This window comes from Mya arenaria, chromosome 10, assembly GCF_026914265.1.
Source record: "Mya arenaria isolate MELC-2E11 chromosome 10, ASM2691426v1".
In the NCBI taxonomy this organism is placed as follows: Eukaryota; Metazoa; Mollusca; class Bivalvia; order Myida; family Myidae; genus Mya; species Mya arenaria.
The window spans coordinates 14762760-14781063 of record NC_069131.1 but is presented as its reverse complement, the minus strand read 5'-3'; the positions used below and the strand labels follow the sequence as shown (position 1 = coordinate 14781063).

At 36.8% G+C, this 18304-nt stretch overlaps 2 protein-coding genes across 2 annotated transcripts; both read right to left on the bottom strand.

Annotated features, from left to right (window-relative positions):
• Nucleotides 1–397: 397 nt before the first annotated feature.
• LOC128204358 (complement C1q-like protein 2) lies at nt 398–4106 on the bottom strand. The gene is made up of 2 exons (XM_052905773.1): nt 3948–4106; nt 398–811 (listed from the first exon to the last, which is right to left on the bottom strand). The coding sequence occupies exons 1-2, from the start codon at nt 4104–4106 to the stop codon at nt 398–400; spliced, it is 573 nt and encodes a 190-aa protein (XP_052761733.1).
• Nucleotides 4107–14721: 10615 nt separating this feature from the next.
• LOC128204357 (complement C1q tumor necrosis factor-related protein 3-like) lies at nt 14722–17557 on the bottom strand. Its single transcript, XM_052905772.1, has 2 exons — nt 17455–17557; nt 14722–15137 (listed from the first exon to the last, which is right to left on the bottom strand). The coding sequence occupies exons 1-2, from the start codon at nt 17555–17557 to the stop codon at nt 14722–14724; spliced, it is 519 nt and encodes a 172-aa protein (XP_052761732.1).
• Between the last annotated feature and the right edge of the window lie 747 nt (nt 17558–18304).

The following is an 18304-nucleotide window of genomic DNA, read 5'->3' as shown; positions in this document are numbered from 1 at the left end:
AAAACCGTACGTATATCAATTAGTGTTACCAAATATATTCTCAGATCATCAAATACCTGACACTGGATTTATCTGGACAAAACGTAAACGATTCATGTATTACTGATTAAATAAGATAAAAAGTTTTATTTTGAGGCGGAGAAATACAACATGCCAACATACATCTTTCTTAGTTAAAATACAAAAATAATTTCAACATACGTGTTCTCATTTTTATATACATGATATATCATACAGGAGGGGTACACAGACGATGTCTAAAAATGTTTTAACTAACGGTAAATGATTCACGTAATGATTAAATTTTCTTTTTTTAAATAAGTAATTATTCACTGCAAAGTTGAATTCCTTTTCATTGTATAATTTCTGCTTTTTGATGAGCAGTGACCTAAGCACGTCAGTTGTGAATGAGAGCTCCACCAAAACTGGTCCAACGATAAGAATTCTCATACAGTTGTATGTTCGAGCCTCCGCTGGAGCATTGTACCCAGACAGTTTCCCCGGCGTCAAGATATACAAACACCTGACTACTAGAACAGGTATACTGGTCCTGGTCATAGTGTACACTTGCAATCAGGACTGAGCCTTCCTTAATTATCTGGAGAGAAGCATATTTATGTGTAGCCGTACACGTGTGCATGCAGAACAAGTAAAGTCCCCGTGTTGGAGCGGTGAATTTGCCCGTAGTGGAGCTGTAGCCGTTGCCGAGATTGGTCTCCACTGTCTTGTACACGATCACCTCACCTGTGGACAGGATACTGGTCTGTGGAGAGCGGGCGTGGAAAATACACCAGTGGAGTAGCGATTTGGTCTGAAATATTATTTGTTATATATTTATACATACCAATTATAGTTTTTTTGTGTGTTATAGTTAACTTGGCATTATGTTACGAAATAGTAAAAGTGCAAAATTAGCAGGTAAAAGACGTTTGTTTGGTAACTCTTATGTTGCCTTTCATTTTGTAGATAAGATATATGAAACCAGTTCATATAAAAAGGATTCAAACTCCATATGAGGTTGAAAACATTTTTTTCTTACTTTGAATTAATTGAATTTACTTACTTTTATGGATAAGCACTAAACAGCTAATGCGATGTACTCATTTAAATATAATTATATCTATACCATTTTATTTTCAAAAGCAAGACTTAAATTGTATGCACAATATATTTTCATTCCCTATTAATGTTTAAAATAATCACTTAAGGCGATCTTTAACATGATTTTTTGATGATGTTTTATCATTGTACTAACCGTTTTGTTTACGATTCACACGAACATAATAATTGTCTAACACTATCAAACGTTAACAAGTCACGTTTAAGAGGGGAAAGCACACTATATCGCTTATACCTGGCTAATTATAAATATGTAAAATAATGCTTAGAGTGAGTTGCTAGTATATTAAAGGGTCCTGCATAAGTTTCAGAAATATATTTCAAAGCCTTATACGCTTTAACATTTTGGTTCGTATGCAGCCACAATACGTTAATATGTAATATATAATATGTACAGCTAACAATCTACATTTCGATTGTGCGATAATTTCCTGAATGACAGAACCTTCCCAATTGGGTGCTATTACTCAATGGTAGATGGAAAAATGGAAGCGCATAGGTTCAAATTTGTCTAAACTGCATCATAGATTGATTTAGGGTCTACTAGATGATCGTGTTTTGAACATCGATAATAAAGGAAACACTGCACTAAAACGCTTATCTGAATTAAAGACTGGCAAAGGGCTGCCAATCAAACAGGGTCATGATCTGTAAATGTACAGAATGAGGTTTCATTATAAACAAAATGTAGGTTAGGTATGGTTCTGATGAGAACTAATTATTCTGTCATCGTTGAAATAGCCAAAAACATTATAACTTTCCATTTGTGGCTATTTCTATGTGTGTAAGTGGTCTCTAACCTAAAGCGACCATGTTTAAATAGGTATATCTAGCTTGGCATTAAGATCAAAACAATTGTTAAGATAGATTCCTGTCAGATGATTGTCCCATTTTTGCGCTATTCTTAAACACTCAATAACACTTGAAATTGCTACAACTGTGTTAATTGATATCTTCTCATATTTAGAAAATCGTGACATTATTTGAACTAATCATACATCTTAAGATATTAACACTGATCAAACTTATTCAATTCCTTTTAAACAATGATTATAAAGAAACAATCCATTTTTATACATGGAAAATATGGAAAAAAATCCAAATATTCCGATCAACATATATTTCGAACGATCACATGATAATTTGAAATATTAAAAAAAGAAAACAGGGCCAAGATGGCCCTATATCGCTCATCTGTTACAAAATTACAAAGGGTCATAGCTTTTATAGCTTTGATATTGAAGTTATATAACTTGTCACTCAATAGCACATCGTTAATGGAGTTCAAAGTTGATATATTCAATGATTGTAAAACAATAATAATAATAATAATAATAATAATAATAATAATAATAATAATAATTATTATTATTATAATAATTCAATAATAATAAAACAGAAAAAAATGATAACAATAATGATAATTATAATAATAATAATAATAATAATAATAATAATAATAATAATAATAATAATAATAATAATAATAATAATTAGAAGAAGAAGAAGAAGTTTTCCAAATAGACAAATAGTGAAAACTAGCACAACCCCTGGTGGCCATGTATTTGTTATGAATCACAACGTGGTAAAGGAATTTGATATAGAGGCACCTAAAGAAATCTGTGAAATTATCTTGAAATTGGTAATTATATTGAAATTGGTTCTTGAAATTGGTTATTATCTTGAAATTGGTTATTTTGAATTTGAGATTTTCAAAGTTTTTCATAAAGACGCATAATGGAAACTAGCCCAGCAAAAGGATACAATGTTTCTTGCAATCAACATATTGTGAAGGAGTTTGACACAGGGTCAACACAGGAAGCGGATTTTGAGGACAATGTTTACAAAACGTTTTCCATATAGACATATATTGAAAAGGTGCACCACCCCCATGGGGCTATTTTTTCAAATCAACATGGAGTGAAAGAGCTTCATACAAAGTCACCCGAACAAAATATCTGTGAAATTATGTTGAAATCGGGCCAGCAGTTTCCGAACAGAATATTATCACAGTTTTCCTTTCTGTTGCCATGGCAACCAGAGTTCTGCATGGAATTATTTTATTAAAGGAAACAGGAAGAGGACATTCCATGGAACAATCCAGCAAATGATGGTTTAAATTGTACCAGTGGTTTAGAATTATTTGCTCGGAAGGAAAATGTTGACGACGGGTGGACGGACGGACGACTCCAGACGACGATCAATCACCATAAATTTCAGTTGGGCCAAAAACTGGGACATTGAGTGTTAGTTTAAGCTAATCATGTTTTAGTTCACTACACAAAACTTAACCATTAAGGAACAAACTTAAAGTAGATCATTTCGGGCGTAGTCAGAAATGGAATTCATATGTATATAAATCTTTTCTCACACGTGACCAATTTTATAGGGGTTGTTCTAATTAAAATTATATTGTGTTCGTCGTTCATCGTATGCATTATTACAAAGCGCTGAAAGTGTAATTTCCTGTCTTTATATATATATATAGGCCTTAAATTGATTGTTATGATCAATGTGCAACATTATTATTTTCATAAGTATTCACACGAAGTTTTTTAGTTTATGCCATACAACTTCATGTGTAAAAGCTTAAACTTGAACTTACCTTTCATATCATTAAAGGCGGCAATAGTTTGTTCTAACGTAGTGTTAGAATCGGAAACTATCTTCTCCAGTGTACTGGACTGGTTTCTTTCAACTTCCTCCATGAGTGAAACCAGTCTTCTCTCCGCTTGCTCCTGTTAATCCTTACGGGTCTGAACGGTCGTGTGTAAACGTTCGTTTTCTTCCTTGATCCACGTTAGGTCTTGCTCTACAGTTTTGCTCACATCCTTGTTTTCCTTTAACACTTTCTCATAAGCGAACTCCATGCGAATTATTCTCTTGAGCATCTTTTCCTCGTTGTCGTATTTGGAGCATGCTGGACACGATGGCTCATAGGCCACGGTCATGCTGACCAGTAACAACAGCTGATGTAGTCTAGTCATTCTCTTTCTAACATTCAGTAGATGTTACTGTTAGTTGACAGGTTTGCTGAATGTTTGCGAATGAGAGAAAAATCTTCAAAATATCTAGGTGCATCTATAGGATACTTGAATACCGTATTTTCTCAAATTATCCTAGGTCTACGTAGAGGTCAAAATGCTGCAAGGTTAAAAGACGACACGAAACGATGCAAATGGCTATAAGAACTGTGTTCTAATGTTGTAGGTAGTAGTTGAACGGAATGGATTTTTGCAGATTTGTATTCCACGAGGCACTAGAATTCAAATTATGCAAAAGTCCACGAGTGTCGAATACGACATTCCGGATGAAACCGCACTACTAGTATCTGTTTTATTTTATACATTACTGGTTTCAGTCATTTAAATGATACATGATTTTAAAATAAATGTTATTTGAATGACACACTGTTTTGTTTTCTGGCGTCATTTTAACATTTCAGAACGACTCTTGTTATTACCTGAAGTCATCATATTGGAATACGGCCGTAATACACTGGAGTTGAATAAGGACATCCGTATGTTGCGATATGTATTGCGTGCGGATTTATAATGCGTATTAAATAAAGCACGATTCTGTGTACCATTAGGATTGTTTATACTCTTGTTAACTGGGTCATAGCATTTTTAGTTTGTAATTGTACAATTACATTATATTTAGGCTTTGGAAGGATGTTTACAAATCTCTCTCTATTCGTTCCTTTCAAAACACGCACTCGTGGTTCGTATTGTATCCACTAAGAACATAGGTTAATGACCGACAATCATTTCACGTAGGTGGTTATTGAACATTATGATTGATATTTTGTTTTAATTTATTTTTTTAAGAATCAGTTTTTAATCATGTTTGTTTTCGCAAGTGTATCGTTGGTTTAAGTTACAAACGACGCAAAGTTTTATGTTGATGTGAACTGTGATTTTTTTAAGGAGAGCTTGTGTTTAACTATATCCGATTTACTTTAAGCAATACTACGGTAGTCTCAATGTGCTTGGAAAAGCTTGCCTACATATACTGTATAAGAAATCCACACCCAAGATAAAAATATAAGTTTATGTACAAAGCCTACAATTCTGCCTTTTCCCGATATATAGCAGCCGTGACAGGCAGAAGGGGGTCGTATATCATAAAGTCTGTAATGCAATCAATTTCAATAAACACATTATAAAATTTTGGAAACCTATTACATATGGTTTCCATTAGACAGAAACTTTAATTGACAAAATCATACACTTTTTCTTCGCATAGTATATATGAGGAAAAAGCAGTTATGTTGTCAGTAACACCAAAGTAGGACGTCATTTCTTTGGTGAAATTACGGTGTTTTTATTATAATGTGGTAGGTGGTATGTTTGTGATGTTTGTGTCCTTCGTTTGGTGCCGTAAGAGCCTTTACCGTGTGCCTCTAAACAGGTTTTTTTTCCTTCTAAGCTTGTCCCTTACGTTTTCACTTGTCTTTGTAAACTTAATCTTGGTATCACACTTTATAATGGCATTGTAAATATGATATTGCACTGTAGGATATAATGGCGTTGAAATTATTGTACTGTTTAAAAAGGGAAATAATGAATAAATTGCAAAGTGCATGTTAAAATTCGCTTGCAGTTTAGTTACATGTAACATCGTAACAAAATCTACGCTTTTAGACAGAAAGAAAACAATGCATTTAAATTTAAACAAAAATAAATGATATTAATTGTAGTACACACCAAGTTCAAATTATTGCTTGCATTAACAACGATTACTAGACTATAAAACATGAGATGAAAGATATATTGCACATTACCCGCTGCTATTTATACATAATGATCGTGTTTATCAGGATGACGGTTGTATCTGTGAGATCATTGTTAAAGTCATCCTCAAAACATGTTGCTCTTGATTGGTACTGAACAGATATCTACGTTTGTTTTATGGAAGTAGAATAATTGTAATGAAATGAATTTGTATCCAACGTTTCTGTCAATTTGATTTATATTATAACAACATTTTTTACTGATTACATGCGCAAAGAACGTTTTATACATGCATTCATGAGTGTATTTGTCTACGGATATTCTAGTGGACGGAGCGGAAAACAGATTTATCCCAATTGCGATGGCATGTTGTTTTTCTGAAACTGTAGTGATATTTATTTTATCCTACAAGAAACTGACCAAATTGCAACGTTTATTTGCTAAAATACTCCCAACACGCTCGTCTAACGTTGACAAATTGTCCGTCGCGCGCCAGTGACACGTTAGCACACGCTGGTTTTCAGTGGTATCTTACTTGGTCGCTGTTACACGCTTCCCGTGCGTAAAACACACGCTAGTCATGCGTTAGGCACACGTTAATCACACGCCAGATGTGTCATCCTCATTCTAGAACGCTCAAAAATTGAACGATTGAAATGTTCGGAGAACGTTGACCAGAACGTCATGGTGTGACGGCCCCATTATGGTTTGTAAAATGCACTTTTTTAATAACGAAATAAAGTGTGGCAAATCATAAGGAGTGTTAAAACAAAAAATACCAAAAGCTGGAACCCTACAGACAATGTTGATATTTGGTCAAATATCGTTTTTGAAGACCACTGTTTTACTTAGCGTTTATAACGCGATTGAAAATTAATTACGGCTGTGGTGTTGCTTGATTGGTTGATTGACATTATCACGTGATTTATCAATGTATCCTCAACATATCCTCAACTTTTAGTAAAGTATCTTGGTGCAACTATTGATAACTGCTTATCTTTTGAAGACATGGCTATGTCAGTCATCAAAGAGGCTAATGCAAGACTCAAGGTTCTGTATAAGAAACGAGAATTCCTGCTACGTTTACACTATGTTCCCGGTAGCCACGGCAGCCCCGTTTGCCCGAAACGTATTGCGCCGTGGGGTTTTGGCCAATTTTGCCTCCATAAACAAGTTTTGTTATTTTGTGCTAATTTTCCTCACGTTTAATCAAGGTAACCATGACAAGCCGTAGGGAAGAAAAAGTGGTTCGTCCAAGGCGCACTAAGGTCCGGGAGCGGTCTACCAGGGATGCATATACGTTGCGTCCCGGTCCGGTACGTTCTGATGGGATCCCTTACGTTGTTCACGTCTTCATCTAGGTCTGATCCGTTTTCCACGTTTTGTCAAGGCCTCCTATACATCGAACGCGAACACCGCAGAACTTTGGATTACGTTTGTGTCCACGGTATTAAGAAAATCCCCCAAGCAACAGCAATCACTGTATCAGAATACTTCGACAAGTAAACATGAATTCCCAAGATGAGATTTTGTGTTTTCACCGCAAATGAAACGTTACGAAAGGCTATCGTCCATCCTAGCCTGCCGTAAAAACCGTGACAAAACGAAGCACAACGTGACAAAACTGGAAAGGAACTTCAGGTGCCGGGGATTACATATGATTCCCGCCCCCCTACGGACGATTTATAAGTTGTGTAACAGCCTATTACGTACTGTCCCGCACTATCCCGCACTGTCACGTGTCATTGCGTGTACCCCGTTTTACTACTACCTACTACGTTTCTCATCCACACCGTGGTGGCCGTGGCAAATTTTTTGACAGTTTAAAATTCTGGCCCGGCATGCACGGCAATAACGATATGTCACGTTTGCATATCTCGTTCCCCCGCGCTGTCTCACGGTTATCCCGTTTTCTCCACGATGTTCTGAAACGGGGCTGCCGTGGTCACCGGGAACATAGTGTAAATGTACCATAACGAACACACTAAAAGGCTGCTAGTTATGTCCATTATTCAGTACCATTTTGATTTTGCTTCTACTGTCTGGTTTAATTCCATTACCCAGGACTTGCGAAACAAGCTACAGGTTACCCAGAACAAAATTATGAGGTTTATTTTAAATTCTAAATTTTAGATCCCATATTGGCAAGGAACAGTTCACCACTTTAAACTGGTTACCCGTAGCAAAAAGAGTAGACTTTATTACTCTCTGTCATGTTTTTAAAAAACATACTAAAACAGCCCCTTCCTATGTGATAGAACATGTTATTTCTGTAAGTACTGCACACAATTATAGTACTAGGTTTAGGGTGTCAACTACGACCAATAGTGTATATACATGTACTTTCGTTGATAGTGGACGCTATTCTTACCCAAAGGTCAACAGTTTTGGTAAAAAGTCATTTGGCTACCGTGGGTGTTCATTATGGAACAATTTACCACAAGATTTAAGAAAGATCAAAACCTTGAATAAGTTTAAGTCCTCTATTAAGACACATTTGATGGACTAGGACTGTTTCTTTTTTATTCCAATATAATTTTTGTAATCATGTCTTAGATAAATTTATCAGAGTACATACTCCTATGTTTTTCATTATAAAGCAAATTTTCAGGTTTATTATTTCATTTTATAATGCTCTAAAATGTCTTCCTATGTCAACCAATTAATATAAAAAGGACCACAATGGAAATAAGGGATTTTTAAACTCTTTTTTGTGTTATCCATAGCAATTTAATATGGTTTTAACATGGATGCATTTATTCATTTGTATTTTGATCATGTATTTAAATGCCATGTTTATGTTCAATTTACTTCTGAAATAAATATATCAATCTATCTATCTATCTTACTTTTGTTTAAGTCTCGGTGGCCGTGTGGACTAGCCGGCTGTTTTCATTTTGTCTTGACTTAAACGGCATGGGTCCATACCCCGCTTGTGTTATAACTGCATTTATCTGCAATTTTGATATTATAGAGTAAAATAATGATAAAGTAAGTGTTTGATGCATAACCGTGAAAACTTATTTTTGGTCCAAAACATGAGCGAGTCACTTTAAGTGATGAGCCGAATAAAATACATGATAAATGCATTGTAGAAACCTGGTGTTTTTTTAACAGATTCATCCGATCGCTATAATTATATTTAGGGAGATGCATGCTAAGATCATATCCAATAAGAATCACATCAAAAACGCTATACTGTTGACGAAATTTGATGGGTAAGGGGTTAAATTGTGAAATCATACTTAGTAAGATGACGTAATATTTGGTGTCGTCATTTCCAGTTTCAAACATTGGGTACCGACCGCCATTTGAAATGTTATTCATGAAGTCAAGACGAAATACCACGTGTTTCTCTTGAGGTTTAGATGACAATGTACAACTGTATTGAAATAAAGCTTTATCATAACATCAACAGAGAAATAAATGGCTTCTGACTTGCCAGAAAAATGACAATTAAACAATTATTTTTGCAAATTAATTCGTTTAAAATCATGCGCAGTGATATATTTTCTGAACAATTGAAACATAGCAATGCTACATTTCACATAAGACATGTGTATTACAACAAACACATGATGACTATATTAAACCGGAAACATGGTATAGCATGTGATAAACATATATATTTGAGGCCATGTATATTGTTCGTTTGTAACGATATACGTCATTTTATGTGAAAAAAAAAACATTTTTCAATTTCCAACCTGGTTTGTCAATTACTCAAAACAAATGAACTCAACTCATAATTTCAAATGAGTACTCATAAATATATTTGTTTAATTTAAAGAGGAAATACGGTACACTAAACATAGGGCTGTATATTTTTGACGGCATTTGAGATTTAATTAAACATTGGATTAAGTAATGATATAAATCATTGACGATGTTTGAACTTGATTAAATATATTAAAATGTTATTTTTCGGGAAGATAATTTCTTCGACGGAAGACCTTTTGTTTTGCAACATTTTGCCTCATTTAATATTTATCGATGTATCAGCTATTAACATTGGCAGAACCTATTGGCATAAGGAAGACATTTGGACGTAAGGCTCGTGTCCATTGGTTAACCTACATTATGCCGCTAGACCGACAGGCCTCAAACTTTATGCCACCGGTCCGCTTATATCACGCCATCAGATAGGTAGGCTACCATTCCTTTGAGATCACTCCGCTAAGTCGCTAGGCCGCTAAGATGCTAAATTCACGCCATCAGGTCGATAGGCCGCCAGGTTGTTAAGTTCACTCCGCCAGGTGCAAGGCCTCCAAGCCGCAAACTTCACGCTTCTAGGACAATAGGCATCGAACATTAGATACATTAAAACATAAATCGTACTAAACATGGAGAAAATGTGACCGTAAAGTTATAGTTTGTGAAAACAGACAAAGAAATAACTTAAAGCTAATGTCCAGTCATTTCAGTATCTTGAATGCCGGGGTGTAAAACATGCTTATAAAATAGTGTAATTGCAAGATAAGCTACTCCCTCTCAGACAAATCATTATGACTCACGTAGTATGCCTGTGTCACATCCTCAGCTCTTGGAATTCAGATTACTGCTTAGTTTCAAACAGGAATCTGGAACAGCAGCTACTAGTTTAAATATTTTAAACACAGACTCTAATATTGCATTTTGTTCTGATTCATATCATGTTATATTATGCCTATCCATACGATTGACAGCTACAACAAACGTGTAACTGGACGCAATAATGTTAAGTCATGTTATATTACGGTTTTATAAAAAATATGTGTTTAGGATTGTTTAAAAAAACTTTCTGGAATTATTTAGCTAGACAGTAATATGTTTCCTTGAGTTGTGTGACTAAGTTAAACTACAGTCCAGTTCAAACATGTATTCATATTTATAACATCATACCTTAAAGTGATACTCTTATCCAAAAGCAATACATACACGTCCAAACAAACATAAATTTGGAGTGATAATCTTTTAACTATTTATTTATTAATGCATTTATGGAAAAAAATACTGAATAGAATTCCTACGTTAAAGGCCGCATTGAATTTCAACATGAAAGACCGCATATAATTCCCACGTAAGAGGCCGCATAGAATTCCTATGTCAGAGGCCGCATATAAGTCGAACGTTAGAGGCCGCATATACTTCCCACGTTAGAGGCCGCATAGAATTCCCACGTAAGAGGCCGCATAGAATTCCAACGTTAGAGACCGCATATAATTCCAACGTAAGGGGCCGCATAGAATTCCAACGTTGGAGGCCGCATAGAATTCCAACGTTGGAGGCCGCATAGAATTCCCACGTTGGAAGCCGCATAGAATTCCAACGATATAGGCCGCATAGAAGTCGAACGTTAGAGGTCGCATAAAATTCCAACGTAAGAGGCCGCATAGAATTCCAACGTAAGAGGCCGCATAGAATTCCTACGTTAGAGACCACATAGAGTTCCAACGTAAGAGGCCGCATATAATTCCCACGTTAGAGGCCGCATAGAATTCCATTGTAAGAGGCCGCATAGAATTCCAACGTAAGAGGCCACATAGAATTCCAACGTTAGAGGCCGCATAGAAGTCGAACGTTAGAGGCCGCATATAATTCCCACGTAAGAGGCCGCATAGAATTCCATAGTAAGAGGCCGCATAGAATTCCAACGTTAGAGGCCGCATAGAATTCACACGTAAGAGGCCGCATGGAATTCCAACGTTAGAGGCCGCATATAAGTCGAACGTTAGAGGCCGCATATACTTCCCACGTTAGAGGCCGCATAGAATTCCCACGTAAGAGGCCGCATAGAATTCCAACGTTAGAGACCGCATATAATTCCAACGTAAGGGGCCGCATAGAATTCCAACGTTGGAGGCCGCATAGAATTCCAACGTTGGAGGCCGCATAGAATTCCCACGTTGGAAGCCGCATAGAATTCCAACGATATAGGCCGCATAGAAGTCGAACGTTAGAGGTCGCATAAAATTCCAACGTAAGAGGCCGCATAGAATTCCAACGTAAGATGCCGCATAGAATTCCCACGTTAGAGGCCGCATAGAATTCCAACGTAAGAGGCCGCATAGAATTCCAACGTTAGAGGCCGCATAGAATTCCAACGTAAGAGGCCGCATATAATTCCCACGTTAGAGGCCGCATAGAATTCCAACGTAAGAGGCCGCATAGAAGTCGAACGTTAGAGGCCGCATAGAATTCCAACGTTAGAGGCCGCATAGAATTCCAACGTTAGAGGCCGCATAGAAGTCGAACGTTAGAGGCCGCATAGAATTCCAACGTAAGTGGCCGCATAGAATTCCAACGTGAGAGGCCGCATAGAAGTCGTACGTTAGAGGCCGCATATAATTCCAACGTAAGAGGCCGCATAGAATTCCAACGTAAGAGGCCGCATAGAATTCCCACGTAAGAGGCCGCATATAATTCCCACATAAGAGGCCGCATAGAATTCCATTGTAAGAGGCCGCATAGAATTCCAACGTTAGAGGCCGCATAAAATTCCATTGTTAGAGGCCGCATAGAAGTCGAACGTTAGAGGCCGCATATAATTCCCACGTAAGAGGCCGCATAGAATTCCATTGTAAGAGGCCGCATAGAATTCCAACGTTTGAGGCCGCATAGAATTCCTACGTTAGAGGCCGCAAAGAATTCCAACGTTAGAGGCCGCATAGAAGTCGAACGTTAGAGGCCGCATAGAAGTCGAACGTTAGAGGCCGTATATGATTCCCACGTAAGAGGCCGCATAGAATTCCAACGTTAGAGGCCGCATAGAATTCCCACGTAAGAGGCCGCATATAATTCCCACGTTAGAGGCCGCATAGAATTCCAACGTTAGAGGCCGCATAGAATTCCCACGTAAGAGGCCGCATATTATTCCCACATAAGAGGCCGCATATAATTCCCACGTAAGAGGCCGCATAGAATTCCAACGTTAGAGGCCGCATAGAAGTCGAACGTTAGAGGCCGCATATAATTCCCACGTAAGAGGCCGCATAGAATTCCATTGTAAGAGGCCGCATAGAATTCCAACATAAAAGGCCACATAGAATTCCAACGTTAGAGGCCGCATAGAAGTCGAACGTTAGAGGCCGCATATAATTCCCACGTAAGAGGCCGCATAGAATTCCATTGTAAGAGGCCGCATAGAATTCCAACGTTAGAGGCCGCATAGAATTCACACGTAAGAGGCCGCATGGAATTCCAACGTTAGAGGCCGCATAGAATTCACACCTAAGAGGCCGCATGGAATTCCAACGTTAGAGGCCGCATAGAATCCAACTACATGTATGTGGCTTTACAATGGGATTAAATTTCTCTATCCCAGTACTATCATATTTCACTTTATATTTCGTTTACCCGACTAGGGGTTGTTCTTAGAACTTTGGTGTATAAAAATCCTCAGATATAAACATTTCCCTTAACGCAAACTATTTAAGTGACGCAGAGGTTCTGGCTCGAGAATCCGGCAAACCTGTCCTCGGCGTCCGCAACGCCACCAAAAATGGACCGAAATCTGGCGTACCAGCACCATCACCGCCACCACCACAATCATCATCATCATCAGCAGCAGCAGCAGCAGCAGCAGCAGCACCACCACCACCACCACCACAACCACAATCCACCACCACATTAAAACATATGCCACCATTAACTTAAGATCATCCTAAGTAGCAGCATCACCAGCAGCAACAACAACACCGACAGTCGGCATGATTAAAATTTTTATCATCATCATCATAATCATCATCATCATCATCATCATCATCATCATCATCATCATCATCATCATCATCATCATCATTATCATCATCATCATCATCATCATCGTCGTCGTCGTCTTCATCATCATCATCATCATCACCACCATCATCATCATCATCGTCATCATCATCATCGTCATCATCAGCAGCATTACCTTCATCATCATCACCATCGTCGTCGTCTTCGTCGTAGTCTTCGTCGTCGCCGCCGTCGTCATCATCATCATCATCATCATCAACATCATCATTATCATCATCATCATCATCATCATTATCATCATCATTATCATCATTATCATCATCATCATCATCATCATCAACGTCATCATCAACAACAACATAATCATCGTCAACAGTAGCAGCAGCAGCATCGATAGCAACAACAACTCTGCTAACCAGCATAATTACACAACGACCAACATTGATTGTCAGTCGAATAGTTAAAAGATCAGAAATTATGTAAACGTTTGTCACGAAAGCTATGGTTTCTTAGATATTTGATTCCAAGATATTTTGATAATAAGATAAAACCAATCATAATACAAGCATTGTCATGTTAATGTTTATCAGTTGTATGAGCCAATCGCGGGCATAACTCGAGAAGTATTTGTTTATTTTGTCAAGCCATTCAAATATACAGTTTCAAGTCTCAAAACCAAAAAAACGATACGACTTCTATATTTTACACTGAAGTACATTTTGTATGTTTATTTATAAGTGCAACTAAATACATGTTTACACACCCACAAATTAAGGTTAAGTCTGGAAAATGGCTTCAAAACAACAGATTTATAGTTAACGATACATGAATTACTGATTAGATAAGAAGTAAAGTTTTATTTGAGGCAGAACCACACACAGGATGCCAACATAACAACTTTCGTAGTTAGAATACAAAAGTAATTTCATTTCAAACATGTTCTGAGTATACATGACATAGCATACAGGCGGTATGTACACAGACGATATCTAAAAAATGTGTTATTCACGGTAAATGATAACCAAACTAATTCACTTAATGATGATATTTTAATTTTAAAATAACTCATTTATCACTGCGTAATATACTCCAACCTTCATTGTATAATTTCTGCTTTTGGCTTTTCATGAACAATGACTTAAGCTCGTCAGTTGTGAATGAGAGCACCACCAAAACTGGTCCAATAGTAAGGATGATTCTCATAGAGTTGTCTGTTCGAGGCCCCACTGGAGCATTGTACCCAGACGGTTTCCCCGGCATCAAGCTGAACAAACACCTGACTGCTAGAACAGGCACCACTGTCCTTGTCATAGTTTACACTCGCCATAAGGGCTGAACCTTCCTTCACTATCTGGAGATAAACATATATAGATACAGGCGAACATGTGTGCATAAAGAAAAAGTAGAGTCCTCGTACTGGAGCGGAGAACTTGCCCGTGGTGGCACTGTAGCCGTTGCCCTGGTTGGCCTCCACTGTCTTGTACACTATCACCTCACTCGTGGACAGGCTGGTGGTCTGTGGAGAGCGGGCGTGGAAGTACACCAGTGGAGTAGCGATTTGGTCTGAAAAAGGATTTGTTTTATATTTATAGATATCAATTTTAGATTTATTTAGATTTGTGTGGGTGGGTAGTTTTATTGTTAATTTGGCATTATTCTAACGAAATGATACAAGTGCTAGATTATTAATTAAACGATAGAATTAAGCGTAGCAGAATAAATACTTTTGTTTGATAACACTTATGATGATTTTCATTTTGTAGATAATATATATAAAACCAGTTCGTAAGCACTAAACAGCTTATGCGATATATTCATTTCAATATTATTATATCTATATAATTCAATGAAAATAACGTTACTAAAATTAGACTTTCTTGTCAATTTTTTTTTTAAATAATCACTTAAGTCGATCTTTAAAATATGACTTTTTATGATGTTTTATCATCGTGACAACCATTTTGTTTGCAATTTACACGCAATCAATTATTGACTGACACCACTGCTTAACGTTAACAAGTCACGTTAAAGAGAGGGGAAGCAAACTCGATCGCACATATCTGTCCAATTTAAAATACGTAAAATAATACTCAGAGTAAGTGGCTAGTATCTTTAAGGGTCCTGCATAAGTTTCAGAAATAATTTAAAAAGCTTTAGATGCTGTTAGTTATTGGTTCGTATGTTTCCACAATACTTTAATATGTACTATATGCAAGCACATTGTAGGTACATTCAAACTGTATCATAGGTTGATTCAGGGTTGATGATCGTGTTTTTAACATCAAAATTAAAAGAAAAACTGCACTGAACAGCTTATCGGAATTAAATACAGGCCAAAATAATTAGATATGGCAGAAACAGATATCATACCACTGTCAAGTTGTTTATAAAACGCTTACATTTTGAAAAAAAAAAAAACAGTGGAAAAGCCTTTTGACCGTCCTAAATATCGGTTTGTATGCTTGTACAAGAACTGCTCTTGGTTTTCTAGGGTGAAGGTGTTTAGATGGAAATAATGTTTGTTTTCATTTTATTTTAATTCAAAAAACATTTTGAAATTGTTTACCTCTAATTTTTAAAGTTAGTTATAGTTTTGATGATAATTCATACTTTGTCGTCGTTGAAATAGCCAAATACGTTATATCTTTAACATGGGAGACTGTCACTACCTGAGTAAATTGTCTCTAACCTAGGCGCACATGTTTGAATCGGTATATCTAGCTTGGTATTAAGATCGAAACGATTGGTAAAAAAGACTGTCTCATTTTGGCGCCATTTTTAAACATTCAGTAACACTTGAATTTACTACAACTGTGTTAATTGATATTTGAAACAGAGGCACCTAGACAAAATCTGTGAAATTATTTTGAAATCGGTTCGATGAATTTTCAGAATTTAAAAGTTTTCCATAAAGACAAAAAATGGAAACAAGCCCCGCTCAAGGATACCATTTTGTTTTTTTTCAATCAACTTAGTGTGGAAGACTTTGACAGAGGGTCATCATAGGAACATTTTTGTGATATTATTTTAAATTCCCGCCAGCGTATTTTGAGCTCAATCTTTACAAAAAGGTTTCCATATAGACATATAGTGAAAAGGTGTCCCACCCCATTGCGGCTATTTTTTCGAATTAACATGGAATGAAGGAATTTGATACAAAGTCGCCCGAAAACATTTCTGTGAAATTATGTTAAAATCTGGCCAGCAATTTCTGAGTTTTTACCTTTCGGTTGCCATGGCAACCAGAGTTTTGCATGAAACCAGTTTTATTTCAGGAAACAGGAGGAGGACCAAAGGAACACTCTTGTGAAGGTTGGTTGAAATTGTTCCAGTGGTTTAGGATATTTTTTTTGAAGAAAAATGTTGAAGACGGATGGACGCAAGGACTGCGTCTGACGACGGTCAATCACCATATCACTCAGGTCAGACCCAAACTGGGAAATTGAGTGTTAGTCCGAGCTAATTATGTTTTAATTAACTACGCAAAACTTGACCATTACTGTAAAATTTCCATTTCGCTCGAGATCACACAATGAATTGCGCTCTTAAGGCGCAAAACTTAAAGTAGATCATTTCGGGCTTTGTCAGAAATGGAATATAAATATATAAATCGTTTGTCACAACAGACCATTTTTATAGGGATTGTTCTAATATAAATTATATTGTGTACGTCCTCCATCGTATGAGATAATTATTACAAAGTGTTGAAAGTGTAATTTCCTGTCTTAATATATTGTATAGGCCTTAAATTGATTATTGTGATCAAAGCGGAACGATATTATTTTCATAAGTATTCATACGTACTTATTATATTTTTAGTTAATTCGTTGTCATACAACTTCACGTGTAATAATGCGTAAAAGCTTAAACATGAACTTACCTTTTATATCATGAAAGGCGGCAATAGTGTGTTCTAACGTAGTGTTAGAATCGGACACTATCTTCTCCAGTGTGCTGGACTGGTTTCTCTCACCTTCCTCCATAAGCGAAACCAGTCTTCGTTCTGCTTGCTCTTGTTGATCCTAAAGGGTCTGAACGGTCGCGTGTAAACGTTCGATTTCTTCATTGATCCGCGTTAGATCTTCCTCAACAGTTTTGCTCACAGCCTTGTTTTCCTTTAACACGTTCTCAAAAGCGAACTCCATGCGAATCATTCTCTCGAGCACCTTTTCCTCGTAGTCGTATTTGGAGCATGCTGGACACGATGGCTCGGAGGCCACGGTCATGCTGACCAGTAACAACAGCTGAAGTATTCCAGTCATTCTCTTACTAGCATCCAGTGGATGTTACTCTTAGTTGACAGGTTAGCTGAATGTTTTAGAAAGAGAAAAACTTATTTTAATATATTTCAGAACAGCTATAAGATACTGAATGAATACCATATTTCCTCAAATCATCAACAGTCCACATGGAAGTCAAAATGCGGCGAGGTTAAGAGACGACACGGAACGATACAAAGGGTGATTAGAACTGTGTTTTGTTTTTGTTGGTAGTAGTTGAATGGATATTTGAAGATTCGTATTCAACGAGGCGCTACCTTACCAATTTCAAAATCTGCAAAAATCCACGAGAGTCGAATACAACATTTCGGAACAAAACGAAGTACGAACGACTAATTTCTTTTTACACATTACTGGTTTAAGTAATTTAAAAGACACATGAATTGATAATAAATGTCACTTGTTATGACATGACGTCAACAGATTGGAAAACGGCCATATTACACTGGA